At 35.0% G+C, this 25,181-nt stretch overlaps 1 protein-coding gene across 4 annotated transcripts in view; it reads right to left on the bottom strand.

Moving 5' to 3' along the window:
• The window catches only part of CPED1 (cadherin like and PC-esterase domain containing 1), a 417,420-nt gene that overhangs the window by 274,272 nt on the left and 117,967 nt on the right, over nt 1-25,181 (bottom strand). For all 4 annotated transcript variants that reach the window (XR_008912281.1, XR_008912282.1, XM_056799629.1 and 1 more), the window contains one exon: nt 7,331-7,484. Coding sequence is in view for 2 of the 4 variants with exons in the window: in XM_056799629.1 (XP_056655607.1) it covers nt 7,331-7,484 (154 nt within the window). In the remaining 2 variants the exon portion in view is untranslated. The remainder of the gene's footprint in view (nt 1-7,330; nt 7,485-25,181) is intronic.

Genomic DNA, 25,181 nt, shown 5'->3' with positions numbered 1-25,181 from the left:
TAAGACACTAAAATCTAATAGTTGTATTTTTTCTGCACTAATACTCTCTACTTAAAAAAATACAATTGTTCACTGTGAATGAATGGATTGCTCTTATTTTAAAATGAATATTTGTAAAGTCAATAATGGGTTACATTTCTAGTCCTATAAGCATATGGCTGCTTAGTGAATACAAGTTAGGGATAGAATGATATTCAATGTTGATTTAATAAAAGATGGAGACCTAGAATTTCCAGGTCAAGATGGCTCCAGAGTAAAAGCAGGGTTCTACCTCTCCTCAACACTGATTGAGACAGAGTGCCTCAAAATGACAAAACCAAAAATCAGACAAGCTAAGGAGTTCCATTGTAGGACACAGCACAGAAGGTAGGCAAAGTTAAGGAATTTCCATGCTAAAAGGGGGCAAAATTTCCCCCACCAAGGGGCAAACTCACTACCCTCCCCCATTTCACCTACCTTTCCAGAGTTGGAGTGAGCACAGGACAAACTTCTAAGTTCTAGAAGGGAGACTGGCTGATATCAACATAGATTTACCTCTAAGAGAAACTAGACTCAGAGCACTGGGAGGCTGAGGAAACATGGAGATAGGGTGTTGTGGAGCTTGGGGAAAGGGGGCAGCTCAGAGCAAAAGGCCACAGAGAACCGTAAAAAGCTCTTGGGCTAAATACAGTGCTCAATACAGCTCCAGTGCTCAGTACAGAGACCTCTCTACACTCCACACCCAGAACTCTACCAGGTAACCTCTAAGTTCTCAGGGGCTGGACCTGCCTTTAAGAACAGCAAGACTAGGGACCCCAGGAGGTTGAGGAAACATGGAGATAGGGCACAGAGCTTGGGCAGAGAGGGGAGGCTCAAAGCAAAAGGCCACAGAGATCCAAAAAATAGCCTCTGGGCAAAATTTTCTCCAGTTCTCAATACAGAGATTTGCCTACAATCCACACCCAGACCTTTGCAAAGCAATCTTTAAGTTCTTGGGGGCTGTACCTGCTACTAAGAGCAGCTTGACACTGGGAAAAATATCCTCAGGGCAAAAATCTCTTCACAGCCCAATACAAAGATCACCCACATCCCTTACTTAGACATCTGACCAGGAAGGAACAAAGCAATGGCCACCAACTCCCAGGAACTAAAATACACACACACACACACACACACACACACACACACCAAGAAGAAAACTTGATAATTTTTATGCAGAAAAAACCCAGCCTAAAGAAGAGACAGCAGAAGATGACCACCACCCAATGTAATGATAAATACACCCAAAGGTTCAAAAAAAATGAAAATTGGTCACAAGGTCTTGAAGACTTTAAATCCAACATTGTCAGAAAAAATGGAAGAGATGTGGCAAGAAAAGTAGCAAATAGTCCAAAAAGAAAACAACAGTCTAAAAGATAGGCTCTCCCACTGGAAAACTGAAGCCCAGAAATTAGTGAAATAATAAGCAAATTGAAAACCAGAAATGACTTGCTGGAAGCCATGAAAAGCAGGATAGATCAAACTGAAAAGGAAAATCAAAAGATCTTAGCTGAAAACCAGTCATTAAAAACTAGAATTGGGCAAGTAGAAGCCAATGATCTCACAAGACAGCAAGAATTAATAAAGCAAAGCCAAAAAAAATCAGAGTAGAAGGCAGCACAAAATATCTCATTGAGAGAGTGGTTGACCTTGAAAATAAAAGTGGGAGAGACAATTTGATAATCATAGACCTACCTGAAAACCTGGAAACAAACAGAAACCTTGACACAATACTACAAGAAAACTGCCCTGAAGTTCTGCAAAAAGAAGGCAAAATAAACATTGAAAGAGTCCATAGATCACCCGCTACACTAAATCCTCAAAAGACAACCCCCAGGAATGTAATTGCCAAATTCAAGAGCTTCCAAGCTAAGGAGAAAATATTACAAGAAGCCAGAAAGAAACAATTCAGATATCAAGGAGCACCAATCAGGATTACACAGGATCTAGCAGCCTCCACAACAAAAGACCGTAAGGCTTGGAATACAACATTCAGAAAGGCAAGAGAATTGGGTCTACAACCAAGAATCACCTACCCATCAAAACTGACTATATACTTCCAGGGGGAAGTATGGGCATTTAACAAAATAGAAGACTTCCAAATATTTGTAAAGAAAAGATCAGAACTAAACAGAAAATTTGACATCAAAATAAAAAACCAAGAGAAACATGAAAAGGTAATAAGAAAGAGAGGGGTCTTATTTTTTGTTCTCAAATAAGGCCAAATTGTTTATATTCCTCTATGGAAAAATGTTATTTGTAACTGTCAAAACTATATTTATATTATAGTACTTAGAAGAATAATCCATAGGTAAAGATTGGGGTATAAGTGGTTTAAAATCACACACACACACACACACACACACACACACACACACACACACACACATATAAACAAGAAGAAAGAACAGGGGGGGAAGAAAATGGCACTAAGAAAAACTTGAAGGAATAAGAAAATTAGAATAATCTATACTACACTAAAAGACACAGAGGAGTGGGAGGGGAAGAATACAACTATAAGAAGGAGAGGAAGAGATTGCTAAAAGGTAATACTCAAACCTTATTCACAGTAGAATCAATTCCGAGGGGGAAGAGCATCTAGATCCATTGGGGTATTGAACTCTGTCTTACCCTACAGGGAAGCTGAAAAAGGAAAACTAAGGTGGGGATAGGGGAGTTTAAAAAGGGGGGAAGGGAAAGAGAGGGGGAAGAGAATTTAATAGACTCTAAAAAGCACGAGAGGAATAAAAAGGAAGGGGGCTGAAAGGGAGGGTGGGGAGGGAAGAAACACAAGGGGGGGAGAGTGTGTCGGGTAGCGTAAAAAACCCAAAAAGAAAATTAAGAGAGGAATAAGAAAGGGGGGGGGGAGAAAGAAAAGTAAAATAAGGGTGGGGGTTAGGGGGCCTGATTAAAAACAGAATATTGGTGTAGAAGGACATAATGAAAGAGGAAAGGGCAGGACAAGGAGAGAAAAATCAAAATGATGGGGAATACACAGGTAGTAATAATAACTTTGAATGTGAATGGAATGAACTTACCTGTAAAGCTGAAGCAAATAGCAAAGCAGATTAGAAACCAAAATCCTAATATGTTGTCTACAAGAAGCACACTTGAAGAAGGTAGATAAACAAAGGGTAAAAGTAAGGAGATGGTGCAAAATATATTGGGTATCAGCTGAGAAAAAGAAGGCAAGAGTCCCAATCATTATATCTGACAAAGCCAAAGTAAAAACAGATCTAGTTAAAAGAGATAGGGAAGCTAATTACATCCTGATAAAAGATAGTATATACAATGAGGAAATATCAATACTCAACATATATATATACCAACTGGCATATCATCCAAATTTTTAAAGGATAAACTAGTGGAGCTCAAGGATGAAATAGATAGAAAAACTATACTAGTGGGAGACCTGAAACTTCATTTATCAGAAATGGATAAATTGAACCAAAAAATAAATAATAAAGAAGTAAGAGAAGTGAATGAAATCTTAGAAAAATTAGAATTAGTAGATATGTGTAGAAAAATAAACAGGAAGAAAAAGGAATACACCTTCTTCTCAGAAGCACATGGTACATTAACAAAGATTAATCATGTACTAGGGCATAAAAACATTGCACACAATTGCAAAAAAGCAGAAATAATAAATGCAACCTCTTCAGATCACAATGCAATAAAAATAATAATTAGTACGGGTACATGGAGAGCCAAATAAAAAATGAATTGGAAATTAAACAATACGATTCTCTGAAACTGGCTAGTTAAAGAACAAATTATAGAAACAATTAATAATTTCACTGAAGAAAATGACAATGAAGAGACATCCTTTGAAAATCTGTGGGATGCAGGTAAAGCAGTAGTTAGGGGGAAATTCATATCCTTGAGTTCATATATTAATAAATTAGAGAGGGCAGAGGTCAACTGATTGGGCATGAAAATTAAAAAATTAGAAAGTGAACAAATTAAAAATCTCCATATAAAAACTAAATTAGAGATACTAAAAATTAAAGGAGAAATTAATAAAATTGAAAGTAAAAGAACTATTGAATTAATAAACAATACTAGAAGCTGGTACTTTGAAAAAACCAAATAAAATAGACAACGTACTGGTCAATCTAATAGTAAAAAAGGAAAGGAGAAAACCAAATTGACAGCATCCAAGATGAAAAGGGAGACCTCATCTTTACTAAAGAGAAGCAATCATAAGGCAATCATTAAAAAGTATTTTCCCAATTATATGGCAATAAATATGTGCAATCTAAGTGATATGGGTGAATATTTACAAAAATATAAATTGCCTAGATTAGCAGAAGAAATAGAATAATTAAATGTCAGCAAAAGAAATTGAACAAGCCATCAAAGAACTCCCTAAGAAAAATCCCCAGGGCCTGATGGATTCAAAAGTGCATTCTACCAAAAATTCAAAGAACAACTAATCCCAATATTATACAAATTATTTGACAGAATAAGCAAAGAAGAAGTTCTACCAAATTCCTTTTATAACACAAATATGGTACTGATTCCAAAGCCAGGCAGGTCAAAAACAGAGAAAGAAAACTATAAACCAATCTCCTTAATGAACACAGATGCAAAAATCTTAAATAGAATACTAGAAAAAAGACTCCAGCAAGTGATCACAAGGGTTATTCATTATGATCAGGTAGGATTTATACCAGGAATGCAAGGATGGTTCAATGTTAGGAAAACCATTCACATAATTGACCATATCAACAAGCAAACCAACAAAAATCTCATGATTATATCAATAGATGCAGAAAAAGCCTTTGACAAAATAAAGCACACATTCCTATTGAAAACATTAGAAAACAGAGGAATAGGAGGGCCTTTTCTAAAAATAATAAACAGTATATATTTCAAACCATCAGCAAGCATCAGCTGCAATGGGGATAAACTAGAAGCATTCCCAATATGATCAGGAGTGAAACAAGGATGCCCATTATCACCTCTATTATTTAACATTGTACTAGAAACACTAACAGTAGCAATTAGAGAAGAAAAAGAAAATGAAGGTATTAAAACAGGCAATGAGGAGACCAAGCTATCACTCTTTGCAGATGATATGATGGTCTACTTAAGGAATTCTAGAGAATCAACTGAAAAGCTAGTTGAAATAATCAATGACTTTAGCAAAGTTGCAGGATACAAAATAAACCCGCACAAGTCATCAGCATTTCTATATATTTCCAACACATCACAGCAGCAAGAATTAGAAAGAGAAATTCCCTTTAAAATCATCATAGACAGTATATAATACTTGGGAATCTATCTGCCAAGACAAATGCAGGAACTATATGAACACAACTATAAAACACTCTCCATACAATTAAAAGTAGATCTAAATAATTGGGAAAAAACATTAATTGCTCATGGGTAGGAGAAGCTAACATAATAAAAATGATAATTCTACCCAAACTAATTTACTTATTTGGTGCCATACCCATTGAACTACCAAAAAACCTTTTTTACAGAATTAGAAAAAACAATAACAAAGTTTATTTGGAAGAACAAAAAATCAGGAATATCAAGGGAAACAATGAAAACAAAATTTGAAAGAAGGTGGCCTAGCAGTACCAGATCTTAAACTGTACTATAAAGCAGTGATCGTCAGAGCCATGTTGTACTGCCTAAGAGACAAAAGGGAGGATCAGTAGAATAGACTTAGGGTAAGTGACCTCAGTAAGATAGTCTATGATAAACCCAAAGATCCCAGCTTTTGGGACAAAAATTCACTATTTGACAAAAACTGCTGAGAAAATTTTAAAACAGTATGGGAGAGATTAGATTTAGATCAATATCTCACACCCTATACCAAGATAAACTCAGAATGGGTGAATGACTTATATCTAAAGAAGGAAACAATAAATAAAATTAGGTGAACACAGAATAGTATACTTGTCGGATCTTTGGGAAAGGAAAAACTTTAAGACCAAGCAAGAGTTAGAAAAAATTACAAAATGCAAAATAAATAATTTTAATTACATTAAATTAAAGGTTTTGTACATATGAAACCAATGCAATCAACATTAGAAGGGAAACAACAAATTGGGAAACAATATTTATAACTAAAACCTCTGACAAAGGTCTAATCACTCAGATTTATAAGGAACTAAATCAATTGTACAAAAAATCAAGCCATTCCCCAGTTGATAAATGGGCAAGGGACATGAATAGGCAATTTTCAGATAAAGAAATCAAAACTATTAATAAGCACATGAAAAAGTGCTCTAAATCTCTTATAATCAGAGAGATGCAAATCAAAACAACTCTGAGGTATCACCTCACACCTAGCAGATTGGCTAACATCTGGCAAAGGAAAATAATGAATGTTGGAGGGGATGTGGCAAAATTGGGACATTAATGAATTACTGGTGGAGCTGTGAGCTGATCCAACCACTCTGGAAGGCAATTTTGAAACTATGCCCAAATAGCACTAAAAGACTCTCTGCCCTTTGATCTGCTTGATCACATGGGTCGGTGGGGCTATGACTGGGAAAGTGGACTCTCAAAAGATCACCCTCGTGCAAATACTAATAATAAGGAAATGGGTTTTGATCGATGGCACATGTTAAGCCCAATGGAACTGCATGTCAGATATGGGAGGGGAGTGGGGGGAAGGAGGGAGGGAACATGGGTCTTGTAACCATGGAAAATTATTCTAAATCATCTAATTAAATAAAATTTAAAGAAAAAAGGTAGAAGGGAAAAGCATTTAAACCCTGGACAAGAAATGGGGGAAAAAATTCTTAAATCTAGAGAAGATTTCAAGTTTTATCCTTTCTTTGGAGTGTTTACAGGAATGTTTTTCTCTTCCAAGCTTTGTAAATTATAAAGCTTGATATTCCTGACAGTTCACATCATTGTTATCACCTTGGCATATTATATGTCACTGCTTGGCTTAGACAAAGGAAAATGTAAAATATAACTTAATGACCAAGAAAATTAAATAATTCTGAAATAAAGTCATAATACATGACATTTGAATATAAAAAAATCAGAGGGTTTTTAAAATAGTTTTCTGATGCAATTTGAAAATTTTAATTGTTTCCTTTAAGAAATCTTATTGCTTAGGAGCCCTGTCAACTGCAAAGCCTATCTACTATGATAGATGAGATTCAGAGAAAAAATCAAAGATAGAATCATCTTTAGTTATGAATCCAAACACGGAAAAGTTTAGGTAATGAAATATATTCATATCGAGCATGTCAACTCCCCAAAACCACTCTCTATTTTCTTCCTTGTGTATTCCTTCTTTTTAGAGGTTGAATATAAAAATCCAAAATGATGGACTTACAGCTGTTCAAGATGAGGCCAGTTCCAGAATGACCTTCGGGGTACAGGGGACTTCCCATTAGATTTCTCTGTCATTAAAGGATGGTTTGAAGTGCTCGGTTTTACCTGTGTATGATCATTCAGACATACAGAAGGAACAACTGGAAGATGTAATTCTGGAAAGATTAAAAAAAAACAAGAGACAGTTACCCTACTATTTTTAGATGCTTCCTCAGCCTTCTGCCCAACCACCTGCTTCCAATGATGATATCAAACTACAGAATAACTTTGAAATATGCAGTCATATTTTCAACTGCTTCTGAAGCATTCAATCAACAAACACTAATTTAGAGCTGATAATGCACCAGGTACTAGGAGACTATGCTATGTGCTGGAGATCCCAAGACAAATATGAAACAATCCCTACCTCCAGGAAGTTATAGTCTAGCCAATAGTTTATTGGAAATGGAACAAATTCCAGGTAGGCTTCCATGTTGTTGTTCAGTTCAGTTTGTTTCAGTCATGTTTGACTCTTCTTGGCCCCACTTGAGGTTTTCTTGGCAAGGATACTGGAGTGGTTTGCCATTTCCTTCTCCAGTTTATTTTACAGTAGAGGAAACTGAGGCAAAGAGAGTTAAGAGACTTGCCCAGGGTCACACAGCCAATGTCTGAGGCCACACTTGAATTCAGGAAGATGAGTCTTCTTGATTTCAGGCCTGGCACTCTATCTATTGTGCCATATAAAAGATAGGCTGGACAAGGAAAGAGTAAGTTACTCCAGGATCCTTTCTAAGAAGACCCTGTGGACAATATTGGCATGCTTTGGTCCACAAAGAGTCAGACCAGACTGAATAATTGAACAATAATAATAATTGATACCATAACTTCAGTGGCATAAATCCCTCCCCCTCAACCTAAGATATCTCCAAGAAAGTTAGGAAAGAGGTCCTATAGTAAAGAAATACTGGCTATAATAATATATATTAGCCACATAGATGTCTAAAGTTAATTTCTTGTTTGCATCATTGTGTAGTCTGAAGCATATCATCCTGGGAATCTTGAGGCATGGATTCTAATTCCCATTCTAAAAGTTCCATTGGAATCAAAAGCACTTATTAAATGTTTATTAGGTGCCAATGACTATGCTAAGCACTGGGGATATGAATCAAAGTTTGAATTGAATTGAATTGAAATCAAATTATGAATCAAAAATAAAAATGGTCTTTTCCCTCAAGGCATTTATATTCTACATAACAGGGGCTAAATATATCATATCTCTTTCCATATCTCTTTGCCCATCTGCAAAAAAAAAAAAAGAGAGAGAGAGGACTGGGCAAAATGATTTCTAAGGTCTCATTCAGCTCTAACATTCTCAGACTCTAAATAGTTTGTTTTCCATACCAGTATTCTGAAATGCTCATTGGTCCTGGTAATGTTGAAACATGATGTTATTATTATTTTTTAACCCAACAGCTTTATTGAACTCTCAAAACATAACAAAGCCCGTAAGTGATTTTCCCTCTTGTGCAGTTCTCATTAATGGTGACATAGTCTCGCTTAAAACACTTCAAACTCTTAAGTAATAGTCAGGACAAGTCAAGCTGTTCACAGTATTCCCATATCTCATTATTTAGCACAGTGTGATTCAACTCACAAAGGGTAGCCTATTTCATAAGGTTCCTTTTTAATAAGGAATTGTGATATTCAAATGCACCAAAATAAAAGAATTCTTCAAATCATACTGTTTGGAGAAGATTACAGATAAGGAGGCACATTAAGTTAGCTTCTTTGCTCAGAAATCACAAGAGACAAAGAATTGAAATGCCCATGTATTCCTTTTATTGTTGCAGCAACGAGAGAAATGGGATAATTGCATTCTAATTAACTAGTGTAATTCAAAAAGAAAGTTTGAGTAGGGCAAAGGGGGAAATTGCCAGCAAGCATACAATTATTTCCATGTAAAATCTGACCAGTTTAGATGATCAAGATGTTTCAAGATGATACTTTTCTAATTAAATACATGCATGCATGGTACCATAGTGTGAGAACTTTTTCCACCAAAATGGTAACCCTTCTCTGACCCAGTAGAAAAACTCTAGGAAATTGCTCTCAGCACCCACAGTAAGTTCCAAAAGCAGGTCTTCTTGACTTCATGGTTAGCATTCATCAATTGCATTTAAATACACCTCAATAAAAAAAAATCAATCAATAAACACTAACCAAGAACATAGTCCTAAGCATCAGGGACACAAAAACAATCAAGGCAGTTTCTGCCCTCAAGAAGCTACAATCAAATGGGGGAGACAATATGAGAACAAGCTATATACAGAGTAGATAGGATATAATTAATAGAGGGAAGGCATTAAAATTAAGAGGAGTCAGGGAAGACTTCCAGGAAAAAAAAGAGATTTTAGTTGGGACCTAACGGAAGTCATGGGGGTCAGTCATGGGTGTCAGTAGGCAAAGTGGAGGAGGGAGAACATTCTGGGCACCAGGGACAGATGGAGAAAATGACTGAAGCTAAGATGGGGTCAATGTATTGGCAAAATAGCCTGGAGGCTACTATTACTGTCACTGAATTTAAGAGTATGTGGTGATGGGGAAGGTATAAGAAGAATGAGAGGGTAGGAGGGGGCAGCTAGGTAGTGTAGTAAATAAAAGTCAAGACCTGGAGTCAGAAAGGCTTGAATTCAGTTGTGGCCTAAGATACTAGCTATGTAACCTTAAGCAAATAATTTTATTTGCCTCAGTTTCCTCATCTGTAAAATGCACTGGATAAGGAAATGGCAAACCACTCCAGTATCTTTGCCAAGAAAATATCAAATGGGATCATGAGGAACCCGATGGAAGTGAATAAAAATACATTATGAAGCACTTTGAATGCCAAACAAAATATTTTATATTTGGTTCTAGAGGCAACAGAAAGTCACAAGAGTTCATTGATTAGGTAGGGTTGTGGGTATGGAGAGCAGGTATGGGTGACACAATCAGATCTGGGCTTTAGAAAGATAATTTTGGTTGCTGACTTGGGGATGGATCAGAGTGGGGAAGAGACAAGATAGGCAGCCAGCAAGTTATTGAAAGAGTACAGCCAAGAGGTGATGAGGACCTGCACTGGAGTGGTGACAATACCAGAGGGCAGAAGGGGGGATATATTGGAGAGATGCTGTAAAGGATAAATAGGGAGACCTTGACAACAGAGAGAGAGAGAGATAGTGAGGAGTTGATTATGCATTCTATGTTGGATATATTGAGTTTAAGATGTCTAACAAATACAGTAAGCTAGACTTTGAGTCAGGAGACTCCTGTCTGGGCAAGTTACTTAATCTCTCTGGGTCTCAGTTTCTTCATCTATAAAATGGGGAGAATAATATCATCTACTTCATTGGGTTGTTATTAGCAACTAATGAGATAGTGTGTGTAAAGCTCATCACAAACTTATAAGTTCTATGTAAATGTCAACTATTATTATTATTCATTTTATGTGATTAATTATTTGATACCAATTTGTTGCACACATACATGAGTAATGCCACACCATTTTAAATTGGCTCCAGAAATTTATATCAGCAATATAGTTAGTCTCCTAATTAAAGCTTATACTATTAAGATAATAAAATTCACTGATGAATAACAAGTAATAGGTTATAAAGCTAACCATGCACTGAGATGTTCACTAGATTACAGCTTGACATCAAGACAGACTATAAATGGAAAGTTGAATGTGTAGAAGTCACATACGTTGTCCATTCATAAATATTTAACAGTGAATGAAACATTTCGCTAAATCAGCATCTTCATAGATTTAAGGAAGCAAATTAAGAATATATAACCAAAGAATAATTTTGCTTATATTGGACTCATCAACTGATCAGTCAAAAGCATTTATTAAGCACCTACTTTGTCCCTGGCACTATGAAAAGTTCAATTAGGAGATTATATGACTTATACTTTCAATACAGATATTGTTTGCCAAGAGCATATTTTAACCACCAGAAAGTGCTCCTGAAATAATGAGATTGAATATAATCAAATGTTAATTAAAAAATAAATCACCCTATTGGGTTTTTTAACAACTTTTAAAAAAATAATTCTATAAATTCTAGACTTCCTATTATGTAATTGTATGATTGAGAGAAACCTTAAAACAGCCTTTCTTTCATCTCTTTTCTATTATGCTAAGATCTTAGAGTTATAGTCTAAAAGGACTCGAGAGCCTATCTAGTCCAACCCCAACATTTTCTAGATGAGGAAACTGGAGTCCAGGGAGGTAAAGGAATTTTTCCAAGGTTATATAGGGAATGAATTAAGGTCAGATAGAGGTTTTACTCAGTATGAGTCAGAAGCAAAGCTTAAACTCAAGTCTTCTTGATCCCAAAGTGAGCTCTCCATCCACTATTCCACCATGCTGCTTCTTAAGGCTAATATAAGGTTCAAAAGAGTTTAACAAAATGAAATACCTCAAAAAAACAAAGCCCTATGTATTACTACTGTTAACGGTGGTCACCATCTATAATCATCCCTGTTTTTTTCATTAAGACTAAGACCACAAAATCAATAGTAGATATCTTATACTCACATATATCTATATAAACATCAATATTATTATCTATATCTATACTCTACTAAAGCTTTATGAATCAATAACTATTTCATAGAGATATTTTACAAATTTGAGGGCTCTTTTGGAACTCCACCTGAAAAGTACATCCTCTTTGCCTAGCCATGCCAGTCCTAGACCCATACCCCCAAAAAGATCAAAGAAGAAAAAGACCCATATCTGCAAATTTATTCATAGCAATTATTTTTGTAGTGGTAAGGAACTGGAAACTATAAGGAATGACTGAACAAAAATGTAACAAAATATTACTGCATCATAAAAAATTACAAAGGAGACCTTTTCAAAGAAACTTAAGAAAACATATGAACTGATTCAAACTGAAGTGATCAGAATCTGAAGAACAATTTATACAATTACAACAACATTAAAAGAGAAGGAATTTTGAAAGGCTTAAAAATTCCAATCAATAGAATGATAAATTACTATTCTAGAGAACTAATGATGAAGTATGCTTCCTATGCTTTTCATGACAAAATGTAACTATTTTGGACTTGATATACAATGAAATATATATTTTTGGACAGGACCAATGTGTCAATTTGTATATTTGATTATGCATGCACATTTGTTGCAAAGGTTTTGTTTTTCTAGTCTTTTCCCTCCTGAAGAGTAGGAGAGATGGGATGGAGGAAAAAATAAACCCTTGTCGAATTTTTTTAACAAGATAAAAAAAGTAAAACAAATCTGGGCACTTCTTTAGACTATTGGATATTAGTCATTAAAGAAGAATTTTAATTGCACAGGCTGACAGGAGCTATTTGCTAGATGGCAGCATTTTATTTATGTGTGTATGTACATGGAGAGAATTTCCAAACAACTATAGAGTACTTGTCTCCACCAGTTACTCTAACACTGAATCCCTCCTTTTACCCCCAATATCCTTTCATGTCTCTCCATGGACTATATTCTAAAGTCCTATTGATCTTTACCTAGAGACCCTCATTATAGCTGGATGCCTGAGATCCTGGTTGTAAGAGAAATGGGAGAAGTGGGGAGGATAATCACTATACTTGCCTTCTTAGTAAATTCTTACTTGTAAAATGAAGGTAATAATAATTGCATTTTTGTCTCAGAGGTTAAGTACTTTGCAAACTGTAAAGCAGTATCTTTGTTGTTCAGTCGTGTCCAATTATCCATGACCCTATTTGGGGTTTTCTTGGCAAAGATCCTGGAGTTGTTTGCCATTCTCCAGCTCATTTTATAGGTGAGGAGAGGCAAACAAAGTTAAGTGACTTGCCCAGGGTCAACATAAAATAGCAATTAAGTGCCTAAAGCCAGATAAGAATTCATGAAGATGAGGCTCCCTGACTTCAGACTTGGCACTCTACCCACTGTACCACCTAGCTGCCCTAAAGTAGTGTCTAGGTAAATATGTTATGCACTCACCTGGCCCCAAGTCAATTTTAGAGATTAGATTAGACAATATGGGGGTTATTAGTACAGGGAAGCCCAGCTTCATAAAGGAAAATAAAAACTTTTGAAGTCTACAGATGGGCTTTAGAGATGATACAGTCTAATTCATTCATTCAAAAGATGAGGAAACCAAGGTGACTTGATTTGCCCCATATTACCTAGGTAGTTAGGCACTGGACTTAGACTGTGGGATATCTGGATTCTAAGTATGTTCTAGTCTCCTTAGTGAGCTGAACCTCAAACTAATGGCCTTGTGAGGTTCCCATCATAATCTCCTTTGCTTTTTGGTGGGCTTTGTGCTTGTCATCTTTCCCATTTTTTTTAATAAAAAGTAGCATGTTACTCATAATAGATATTTAATAAATAAGTTTCAGAAATGAAAAATGGATGAATGATCAATTGTTGTATGGACAGATAGCAATTCCTTCCAATATTTATAAAGAGTCTGAAATAAAGAATCTCATTCCAGAGGGAAAACAATTGAAGTTGACAGAGAAGTGACTAGTTCTAAAAGACCGTTCTGATAGATTAGAGAATGGAATTAGTGACTCTACTGAATTTTCTTGTGTAAATAATATAAAAACTCTCTAAATTGGTGGGAGGGTAGCAGTGTTCTTCAGGTTTAAAGATGACCAGAGTTCAATTTGATCTCTCTTTGAATTTCTTAGTTTTTAAAATTTAAATATGTTTGGAATTGTAATGAAGGCAGTGGGACATTGAAACAGAAAATTGCATTTATGTTATGGAAATAATAGGAAATGTAGATACACTTAGAAGAAATATTTACTTTAATATTTCAAAGACTTGTGGTTTCAAATTGATGTGAATTCTCTCTCCAGGGGCTGAAAGAAAACCCCCATACAACTTATTTGATGGTCTTTGATAAGAGTTTTGGTGACCAAAATACTAATCACCCTGTAATTAGTCTGGAGATGAGTATCTTTGATTTTATCTATTGTAGGTTGGTTCTTGGACAACAGATATACAGTCCATTACTAATTCACTGAATTCTAGGATCTCATTATAGTTTGGCAGTAACATTCCTCATCCCCTAGTCTTTAGTTCTCAACCCAACTGTCCATTTTCCCCAGGCACCAGAACTTCTAATTAGGCCTCCAAAAAAAAAAGCCAGGGAAATAGACTATATTAGTCAACAGACTCTAAAAGTGTTTTGGAGCTTCTGGTAATTTTACATCCAGTTAGGGTGGGGAAGTAGAGAGGAGAGACTATTGCTGATATCTATGATTTAATCAGTGTGAGGAACCAACCTCTATCTTCCTCCATCAATGAAGATATGAAATTTATCTGTAACTTGTAGTGTTAGGGAGTTCCTAAGAAGTGTACTGGACTTCCCATATACCCATGACAGGACTGAAAATTAGGACTTCCTGACTCCAAGGGTGGTCCTCTATCTACTGTGCCATCCGACCTATCATATAAAATGACATCTATATTATATATCTATAGTACATGACATTTAAATAATACTCTATAAATTCATTTAATTCATATTCTATAAATAGACCAATATAAAGAATAAGACTTGGGATCAGAGGGCTATATGTGTCCAAATTCTGTGCTACTTAACTACCTGTGTGATCTTGGACAAATCCCTTAAACTCTCTGGGCCACAGTTTCCTCATCTCTAGAAATGCAGGCATTTAGCATAGATGTTCTCTGATTTCTCTTCCAGTTTAAATCTATGAATATATAACATCTTTCTCTCTCACATATGCACATACCAATAACAGCATAGTATAGTGCAAGGAGCTTTAAGGCTCAGAAGTGCTGCCTCATATATGCAATTAACTAGTCATGAAATACTGGAAAAGTCAATTAATCACTATGATTATTTGTTTTCTCTTCTTTTAAAGAAGGTTTTAATTCTATCTGCTCTACATTACTCAGATTTGTTCTGAGGATCAAATATATGAAAGAATTATAAAAGTAATTAAAGTCTACAAAAGGTATAATTTATTTTGTATATTTGTAATCCATAAAGCATATATAGTACATAGAATGCTAGGTGTGAGATTTAAGAAGACTTGAGTGAAATCTTATTTCTGGCAGTGAGTAGGGATGTATACATTCTAGACATTTCACAGTATTGGCCTTTTCTTAACTTGGTTGCTTTTTAAATTAATGTTTGTCCTTTCTCTGATAGCTGGGAATACAAACTAGAAAACATGGAAAATGTGATTTCCTTTGAATGAATATTGAGGGAATTTTACTAACCATTTATACTAAACTGCCAACTATTGCATTATCTCTTCCATATCCTTCTTATACATCTGGTATTTGACAGTCTGTTCCCAAAACAGCATGTATATGTGTTGAAAGGCCCAAGTCCATAATTTAAAATAAAACTGAGTATATCTACTAGATAAATGCCTTTAAAACACACTATTCTGTTTTTAACCTACTCTCTAGAGTTTTAGCAAGGCAATTTAAATCCTATTCACTGTTCTTTTCTACATAGAAGCCTATACCAAAACTGGGTTTCTATAAAACTCATCAAATGACTAAGAAAATCATGGGGGGATATACTTCAGTATTTCTTTCTTTTCCTCATAGATTAATCTGCTTTTGGATGCCACATATACACAGTATAAATTAAGCACAGCCAATAATTAAGCTATAGGATGAAACTATAGATGTCTTAATGGATAATTTATAACTCATTCTTGAACTTAAATCCTTCAGTATAATTCATTACTAGTTCTCCACAACTATTTCTAATAATAATAGTCTGTTTTAAACTTTACAGAGCTTTTCTAGCCCAAATTGGTAAGGTATATAATACATCTTCTCAATTATTCCCATTCAATTGAGGTGAAAATTGGGAACCAAAAAGTCCAAGTTCACAGCACAAGGAATTGACAAATCTAGGATTAGGACTCAAATACCAAGTCTGTTCCTTTTTTCCCCCATTCTATCATTCTGGTTCTTTTTATTTATGAATTTTAATCCCAGACAGAGTCAATGCTGTAAAGATTGGATTTATCTATTTCCTGATTTTAACAATGAAGATATTTAGTCTAACAAAATCAGGGGGGATTGTGAATATTAAATTACTCCACCCTACTTAGACCGTACTTTAGGGGAAGATAAAGTTGTAATCTCCTGATTGAACAATGAACGTACTTAACTCTTACCTTATAGTGAAGCTAGAACTTTAAGTTAACTCTATTTTAAGATCTTAATACAAAAGGGTGTTAAGTAACTATAAAGGTTAAATTAATCACAAAAAGGTTAAGTAACTCACAAAAAGTGAATTTAACAAAGAAGTGTTAAGTAACTGGAAAGATACAATCTAATCAAAGAAGATGAGAACTCTAAAAGAATAGACATTTAGAGGAGGGGACACAAGGGAGAAAGGTCTATATATTGGCTCATTTCCTCTCTCTGGTACCTTTTGCGGCAGAGAGTTGGCTGATAGCAGTGTGTTGGGACTTTAGACATCTTGGCGTGGTTACAACCTATTGTCTCGGTGGTGAGTTTCTGGCTGAGTTTCCCTCCTTTACTTTTCCAACTTTACCCTCTTAGAAGCTTCTAGTCTTCTTCGGAGACCTTGAGGCAGGAATTTTAAACTCCCTATGGCACAGGCCAGGCAGGAGAAATCCTATATCCTCTTCCCTCCTTTTTAAATTCCTTCCCTCTATATTAATTAAATTACCATAAATTTCCAGACTGACTTGGGTGTTTTATTTGGGATTTCCCCTGTCGGCTAATTAAATCTAGATTTTAAGTCACAACCCTAAAATTATCTTCACAATGCCTATAAACTTGTGGAATAGCAGAATTGAAATGTTAGTATCTCCTAATCAAGCAAGTAAAATGATTTTCTCAAACTCTGACAGTATTATCCAGGTGGAGTTAATTATATCAGCAGTTTCCCCCTCTACAATATCCTTAAGAAATAGTTATTATTTAAATGTGCAATAAACTACCAAAGTAAATATAGCACGACTTAATTTTAGATAAAAATTTTATAAACTTTAAGTTAAATTCTGTAGAAACTCTTGTTATTAATATTTTTGGAGAGGTATATTGTGGGTATAAATAGGTACAAGGGATTATGAATAATCTCTGCAAAAGATCAAAGATTCTGCAGATAACTAAGAAAACAGAATAAAAATGTTTCATGTTAAAAAACATAATAAAGTCCTTGGGGAAAAACATAACAAAGACATTAGGGCAAAAAGACGATCAGATGGTCATGTGAAAATGACAAAAGACAACCAAAAACAAGATCCTTTGGGATTTTCATGATAAGAACGACCTCCAGCACATGGGTAAACTCTTACCTCCTCCCTCCCTGGAAAACCTATGGCAGGACGTGAAGAAGATTGGAAGAGAATGGGTGAGTATGGATGGATTCTGATCTATATCATTAGAAGGAAGAGTCTTATTGTTTCAATCCCATATTGAAGTGTTAGAATTTGAGTGTTAGAATTTATAAATATTTGAGTGTTAGAATTTATAAATAACAAATATTACTATTTTATCATTAACTTGAGGAGTAAAATTAATGGACAAATCATGGGCTTTCTGTAACCTAGGGAGAGATGCATTTCTATATCACCAAACATATGGGACCATGGTTTGACCAGAAAGAACCATGGCAGTATCCACACCATGTGCAGATGCTTTTGAGGGAGATTTACTGACACAGAATTGATCAAACAACACTAAGAGTATTATATGCATGGCACAAAATATTCTCCTTCTTCTGTGTCCAATTGAAGCATCAAAGAGAAGCAATTGCATGGAAACATTTTTCCACGTGGACTTCCTTGTGTTTTTACCATTATAGCACAAGGTCCTTGAACTCTGCTCATTTTTCTAGGTAATAAAAATTGTGTCTACAAAAATATTCATAGCCATGCTCTTTGTGGTGGCAAAAAAAAGGAAAATGGGAGATGTCCATTGATTGGGGAATGGCTGAATAAATTGAAGTATATGTTGGTGATGGAATATTATTGTGCTAAAAGGAATAAAGAAATGGAAAAATTCCCTGTGAACTGGAACTACCTCCAGGAATTGCTGCAGAGCAAAAGGAGCAGAATCAGGAGAATATTGTACACAGAGACTGATACACTGTGGCACAATCGAATGTAATGAACTTTGCTATTAGTAGCAATGCAATGATCCAGGACAATTCTGAGGGATTTATGAGAAAGAACACTATCCACATGCAGAAGAAGAAATGTGGGAGTAGAAACACAGAAGAAAAACATATGATTGATCACATGGTTCAATGGGGATATGATTGGGGATGCTGACTTTCAATGATCTCTCTATTAATATATGGAAATGGATTTTGAACAATGATACATGTAAAACTCAATGGAATTGCTCATTGACTCTGGGACAGGGAAAGAAAGAAGGGAGGGAAAGAACATGAATCATGTAACTATGGAAAAATATTCTAAATTAAACAAACAAATAAAATGAATAAACAAACAAACAAATAAATAAATAAATAAAACTATGTCTAGACTACTACCATAATTTTCCTGGCCTATAATTTCATTGTAATGAGAAAATAGCACAAAAGATTGATTTATTATTTCATAGCGGCTTAATTTTTCTTTGATTTTTTTCTATGATTTTTTCAGCTTAAAAAATACAAAAATGCAAGACCAAAGATGAATCATTTGGTATGAATTAATAAGTATCATTAATAATAATACTGAAATACAACCATTAGGAAAAATATCAATATGTACATTCTACAAATATGATAAGTAGGTCCACAGGCTTTGGAAACAAATTAATAAGTTTATTAATGTTGAAAACTTTTCATTTAGTTTTTTTTGTAAGCAAGCCAGAAACTAGTATATCCACTACTCACATAATAACTGTTAAATGTCCTAATAGAAACCATGCAATAATTTTACGAATATTTTTTGAGTGTTCAGAATTCAATCCCTACTAAATATTGGCTGAGAAATTTCTCTAGATCATATAAAGTCAAGTATTAGCATAATACATTAAGACAGAGCCAACTTACTTAAATTCCTTCTTCAATTTCAGCTACATATCACAACATTCAGTTTTTATCCTATGCTATATTGCTTTCATGCAGATTCTGTATTGTTTGTGACAAGATGTCATATTTGCTCATTTGAGTACATTTTTTCAAACTTTGGCACTTTTAAAATTTCCGGCTAAGGGTGTGATAAAAATAAAAAAAATTTGCAAGATGTGGGTCAGGACTAGAAGTGGTAGAATTAATCCAAATAAAACGTGAACAAAACAAAGAATCCATGACCTGGTCATAAAAGTTGCCATGAAGTATTTGGGGAAAATAGAAGAAGAAGATGGGTATCACAATAAATACATTTTCAGATTCTTCCTCTGATTAGAAGTATAGATAGTTAGGATGAACAAGGAAGATAAAGGAAAATAAAGACTGACAATGTTATATTCCAAGGGACCACACCTTGAAAATAAGGAAAATGGAGATAAAGGTTTAAAAGCCAAATAGATTCTATTGGGAAGACCCAACTATTGCTCAGTTATGTCTTAAGGAAAATGGCAGCCCATGTCAACATTAATTAGCTAATATTAATAATCAGTTACATTTGATCTAACATATAGTATAAAGAATAAAATAGATTTGTTCATTAACTAGATTTAAAAAGATAACACCTACGAACTTCTAAGACTACTAATACTTGCTTGTATTAAGTGAGGTAATTTGGCAAAAACAAAATTATTAAAGATTTCTGGACAAAGAATCATAAATATTTCAGTTCAAGTCCTACATCTGCCACTTACTAGCTGAGTGACCCTAAGCAAAAAATTTAATCAGTGTCTGCCCAAATTTCCTCTTCTGTAAAATAGAATAATAATAGTATCTACATAATAGGATTGTTATGAGGATCAAATAAAATAAGAATAATAAGTGAAAATATGATAAAATATTATAAAGCTCTTGGCAAACTTTAAAATGTTATAGAACTTCTAGTTACTATTATTGAAGAGAGAAAATTAGGCCTTTATGGCCAAAATTAAAGTTAACTTTGTTTTAGTAATGTTGATGCTTTCTAGAATTGCTCTTTTTGCCATTGCATCTAGATTTCAAATGTCTACAAAAGTATACTTTGTTTTGGTCAAATATATCTTTTACATGTAAATATTGCAGAGCTGAGATGACTCATGAAGGAAATGTTTCCCAAAGCCATTGCCTTCTCTGACTTAACCACATCTTGATTATAGCATTCACAGGCTTGAGCCTCCTATATAATTCCCAACTGGAATCATTGAAGTTCATTGACATTCTACATTATTGCCAGGTACATAAAAGGGGGAGGGGGAAAAAGGAAATGAGTCAACCTCAGGAGAAAAATCCATTCAATAATGGGTCTGGTACAAATGTAAGCAAGTAGGTGGGGGTCAAGGGCAAGTCGTTTTTTTTTTAACATTATTTTATTTGGTCATTTCCAAACATTATTCACTGGAAACAAAGATCATTTTCTTTTCCTTCCTCCCCCCCCCCACCTTTCCCTCTCCCATAGCTGACGCACGATTCCACTGGTTATCACATGTGTTCCTGTTTCTAACCCATTTCCATGTTGTTGGTATTTGCATTAGAGTGTTCGTTTAGAGTCTCTCCTCAGTCCTATGACCTCCACCCCTGTAGTCAGGCAGTTGCTTTTCCTCGGTGTTTTTACTCCCACAGTTTATCCTCTGCTTGTGGATAGTATTTTTTAGATCCCTGAAGATTGTTCAGGGACATTGCATTGACACTAATGGAGAAGTCCATTACCTTCGATTGTACCACAGTGTATCAGTCTCTGTGTATAATGATTTCCTGGTTCAGCTCCTTTCACTCTGCATCACTTCTTGGAGGTTGTTCCAGTCTCCATGAAATTCCTCTACTTTATTATTCCTTTTAGCACAATAGTATTCCATCACCAACATATACCACAATTTGTTCAGCCATTCCCCAATTGATGGACATCCCCTTGTTTTCCAATTTTGGGCCACCACAAAGAGTGCAGCTCTGAATATTCTTGTACAAGTCTTTTTTCCTTATTATCTCTTTGGGGTAAAAACCCAGCAGTGATATAGCTGGAACAAAGGGTAGACAGACTTTTATCACCCTTTGGGCATAGTTCCAAATTGCCCTCCAAAATGGCTGGATCAATTCACAACTCCACCAGCAATGAATTAGTGTCCCTACTTTGCCACATCCCCTCCAGCATTCATTACTTTCCATAGCTGTCATGTTAGCCAATCTGCTAGGTGTGAGGTGATACCTCAGGGTTGTTTTGATTTGCATCTCTCTGATTATAAGAGATTTAGAGCACTTTTTCATGTGCTTATTAATAGTTTTGATTTCTTTGGCTGAGAACTGCCTGTTCATGTCCCTTGCCCATTTATCAATTGGAGAATGGCTTGATTTTCTGTACAATTGATGTAGCTCTTTGTAAATTTGAGTAATTAAACCTTTGTCAGAGGTTTTTATGAAGATTGTTTCCCAATTTCTTGCTTCCCTTCTGATTTTAGTTACATTGGTTTTGTTTGTACAAAAACTTTTTAATTTGATGTATTCCAGATTATTTATTTTGCATTTTGTAACTCTTTCTAAGTCTTGCTTGGTTTTGAAGTCTTTCCCTTCCCAAAGGTCTGACATGTGTACTATTCTGTGTTCGCCTAATTTTCTTATAGTTTCCTTCTTTATGTTCATGTCATTCACCCATTTTGAATTTATCTTGGTGTAGTGTGTGAGGTGTTGATCTAAACCTAATCTTTCCCACACTGTCCTCCAATTTTCCCAGCAGTTTTTATGAAATAGTGGATTTTTGTCCCAAAAGCTGGGGTCTTTGGGTTTGTCATATGCTGTCTTGCTGAGGTCACTTATCCTGAGTCTATTCCACTGATTCTCCTTTCTGTCTCTTAGCCAGTACCAGATTGTTTTTGTGATCACTGCTTAATAATATAGTCTGAGATCTGGGACTGCAAGGCCGCCTTCCTTTGTATTTTTTTTTTCATTATTTCCCTGGATATCCTTGATCCTTTGTTCTTCCAATTGAACTTTGATATGGTTTTTTTCTAAATCAGTAAAAAAAATTTTGGAAGCTCCATGGGTATGGCACTAAATAGATAGATGAGTTTGGGTAGAATGGTCATTTTTTATTATATTGGCTCATCCTACCCATGAGCAGTTAATGTTTTTCCAATTGTTCAAGTCTAGTTTTAGTTGTGTGGAGAGTGTTTTGTAGTTGTGTTCATATAGTTCCTGTGTTTGTCTCGGGAGATAGATTCCTAAGTATTTTATTTTGTCTAAGGTAATTTTGAATGGGATTTCTCTTTCTAGTTCTTGCTGCTGAGCTGTGTTGGAATTATATAGAAATGCTGATGACTTATGTGGGTTTATTTTGTATCCTGCAGCTTTGCTAAGGTTGTTGATTGTTTCGATTAGCTTTTTGGTTGAATCTCTAGGATTCTTTAAGTAGACCATCATGTCATCTGCAAAGAGAGATAATTTGGTCTCCTCCTTGTCTATTTTAATGCCTTCAATTTCTTTTTCTTCTCTAATTGCTACTGCTAGTGTTTCTAGTACAATGTCAAATAATAGAGGTGATAATGGGCATCCTTGTTTCACTCCTGATCTTATTGGGAATGGATCTAGTTTATCCCCATTGCAGATGATATTAGTTGATGGTTTTAGATATATACTGTTTATTATTTTTAGGAACAGCCCTTCTATTCCTATGCTTTCTAGTGTTTTTAATAAGAATAGGTGTTGTATTTTATCAAAGGCTTTTTCTGCATTTATTGAGATAATCATGTGGTTCTTGTTGGTTTGCTTGTTGATGAGGTCAATTATGTGGATGGTTTTCCTAATATTGAATCAGCCCTGCATCCCTGGTATGAATCCTACTTGATCAAGGTGAATGATTCTTCTGATCACTTGCTGGAGTCTTTTTGCTAGTATCTTATTTAAGATTTTTGCATCTATATTCATTAGGGAGATTGATATATAATTTTCTTTCTCTGTTTTTGACCTGCCTGGTTTTGGAATCAGTACCATGTTTGTGTCATAAAAGGAGTTTGGTAGAACTCCCTCTTTGCTTATTATGTCAAATAGTTTGTATAGTATTGGGATTAACTGTTCTCTGAATGTTTGATAGAATTCACTGGTGAATCCATCAGGCCCTGGGGAGTTTTTCTTAGGAAGTTCTTTGATGGCCTGTTGGATTTCTGTTTCTGATAAGGGATTATTTAAGAAATCTATTTCTTCTTCTGTTAGTCTAGGCAATTTATATTTTTGTAGATATTCATCCATATCACCTAGGTTGGTGTATTTATTGCCATATAGTTGGGCAAAGTAGTTTTTAATGATTGCCTTAATTTCCTCTTCATTGGAAGTGAGATCCCCCTTTTCATCCTTGATGCTGTTAATTTGCCTTTCTTCTTTCCTTTTTTAAATTAGATTGACCAGTACTTTGTCTATTTTGTCTGTTTTTTCAAAGTACCAGCTTCTAGTCTTGTTTATTAGCTCAATAGTTCTATCACTTTTGATTTTATTAATTTCTCCCTTAATTTTTAGGATCTCTAGTTTGGTTTTCTTCTGGGTGGGGGTTAATTTGTTCATTCTCAAGTTTTTTTGATTTGCATTTCCAATTCCTTGATCTCTGTCCTCCCTAATTTGTTAATATATGCACTCAGGGATATGAATTTTCCTCTAAATACTGCCTTGTCTGCATCCCATAAGGTTTGAAAGGATATCTCGCCATTGTCATTTTCCTCAATGAAATTATTATTTTTTTCTATGATTTCTTCTCTAACTAACTGATTTTGGAGTATCATATTATTTAATTTCCAATTAATTTTTGATTTGGCTCTCCATGTACCCTTACCGATCAATATTTTTATTGCCTTGTGATCTGAAAAGGCTGCATTTATTATTTCTGCTTTTCTGCATTTGAGCGCCATATTTCTGCGACCTAGTGTATGATCTATTTTTGTGAATGTGCCATGTGGTGCTGAAAAGAAGGTGTATTCCTTTTTGTCCCTATTTATTTTTCTCCATATGTCTATTAACTCTAATTTTTCTAAGATTTCATTCACCTCTTTTACCTCTTTCTTGTTTATTTTTTGGTTTGATTTATCTAAATTTGATAGTGGTTGGTTCAAGTCTCCCACTAATATGGTTTTATTGTCTATTTCCTCCTTCAATTCTCCATTAAAAATTTGGATGCTATACCATTTGGTGCATACATGTTGATTAGTGATATTTCCTCATTGTCTATACTCCCTTTTAACAGACTATATTTACTTTACCTATCCCTTTTGATCAGGTCTATTTGTGCTTTGGCTTTGTCAGATATCATGATTGCAACTCCTGCCTTCTTTCTATCAGTTGAGGCCCAAAAGGTCTTACTCCAACCTTTAATTCTAACCTTGTGAGTATCAGCCCGCCTCATATGTGTTTCTTGAAGACAGCAAATGGTAGGGTTTGGGGTTCTAATCCAATCTGCTATTTGTCTATGTTTTATGGGTGAGTTCATCCCATTCACGTTCAAAGTTATGATTGTCACTTGTGGTTTTGCTGGCATTTTGATATCTTCTCCTAATTCTGACCTTTCTTCTTTAGCTATATCCTTTTGAACTAGTGATTTACTTTAGGTCAGTCCCCCTAGTCCCCTCCCTTGATATGCTTCCCTTTCTAGCCCCTCCCTTTTTATGCTCCCTTCCCCTTTCCCCCTCCTTAATTTTCCTTTCTTTCTTTCCCTGTTGGATAAGATAGAATTCAGGATCCCACTGGATCTAGATGTTCTTCCCTCTCAGATTTGATTTCACTGAGAGTAAGGTTTAAGTA

Source organism: Monodelphis domestica, chromosome 5 (genome assembly GCF_027887165.1).
Source record: "Monodelphis domestica isolate mMonDom1 chromosome 5, mMonDom1.pri, whole genome shotgun sequence".
In the NCBI taxonomy this organism is placed as follows: Eukaryota; Metazoa; Chordata; class Mammalia; order Didelphimorphia; family Didelphidae; genus Monodelphis; species Monodelphis domestica.
The sequence above is the reverse complement of the archived record's forward strand: the minus strand, read 5'-3'. Positions and strand labels throughout refer to the sequence as shown.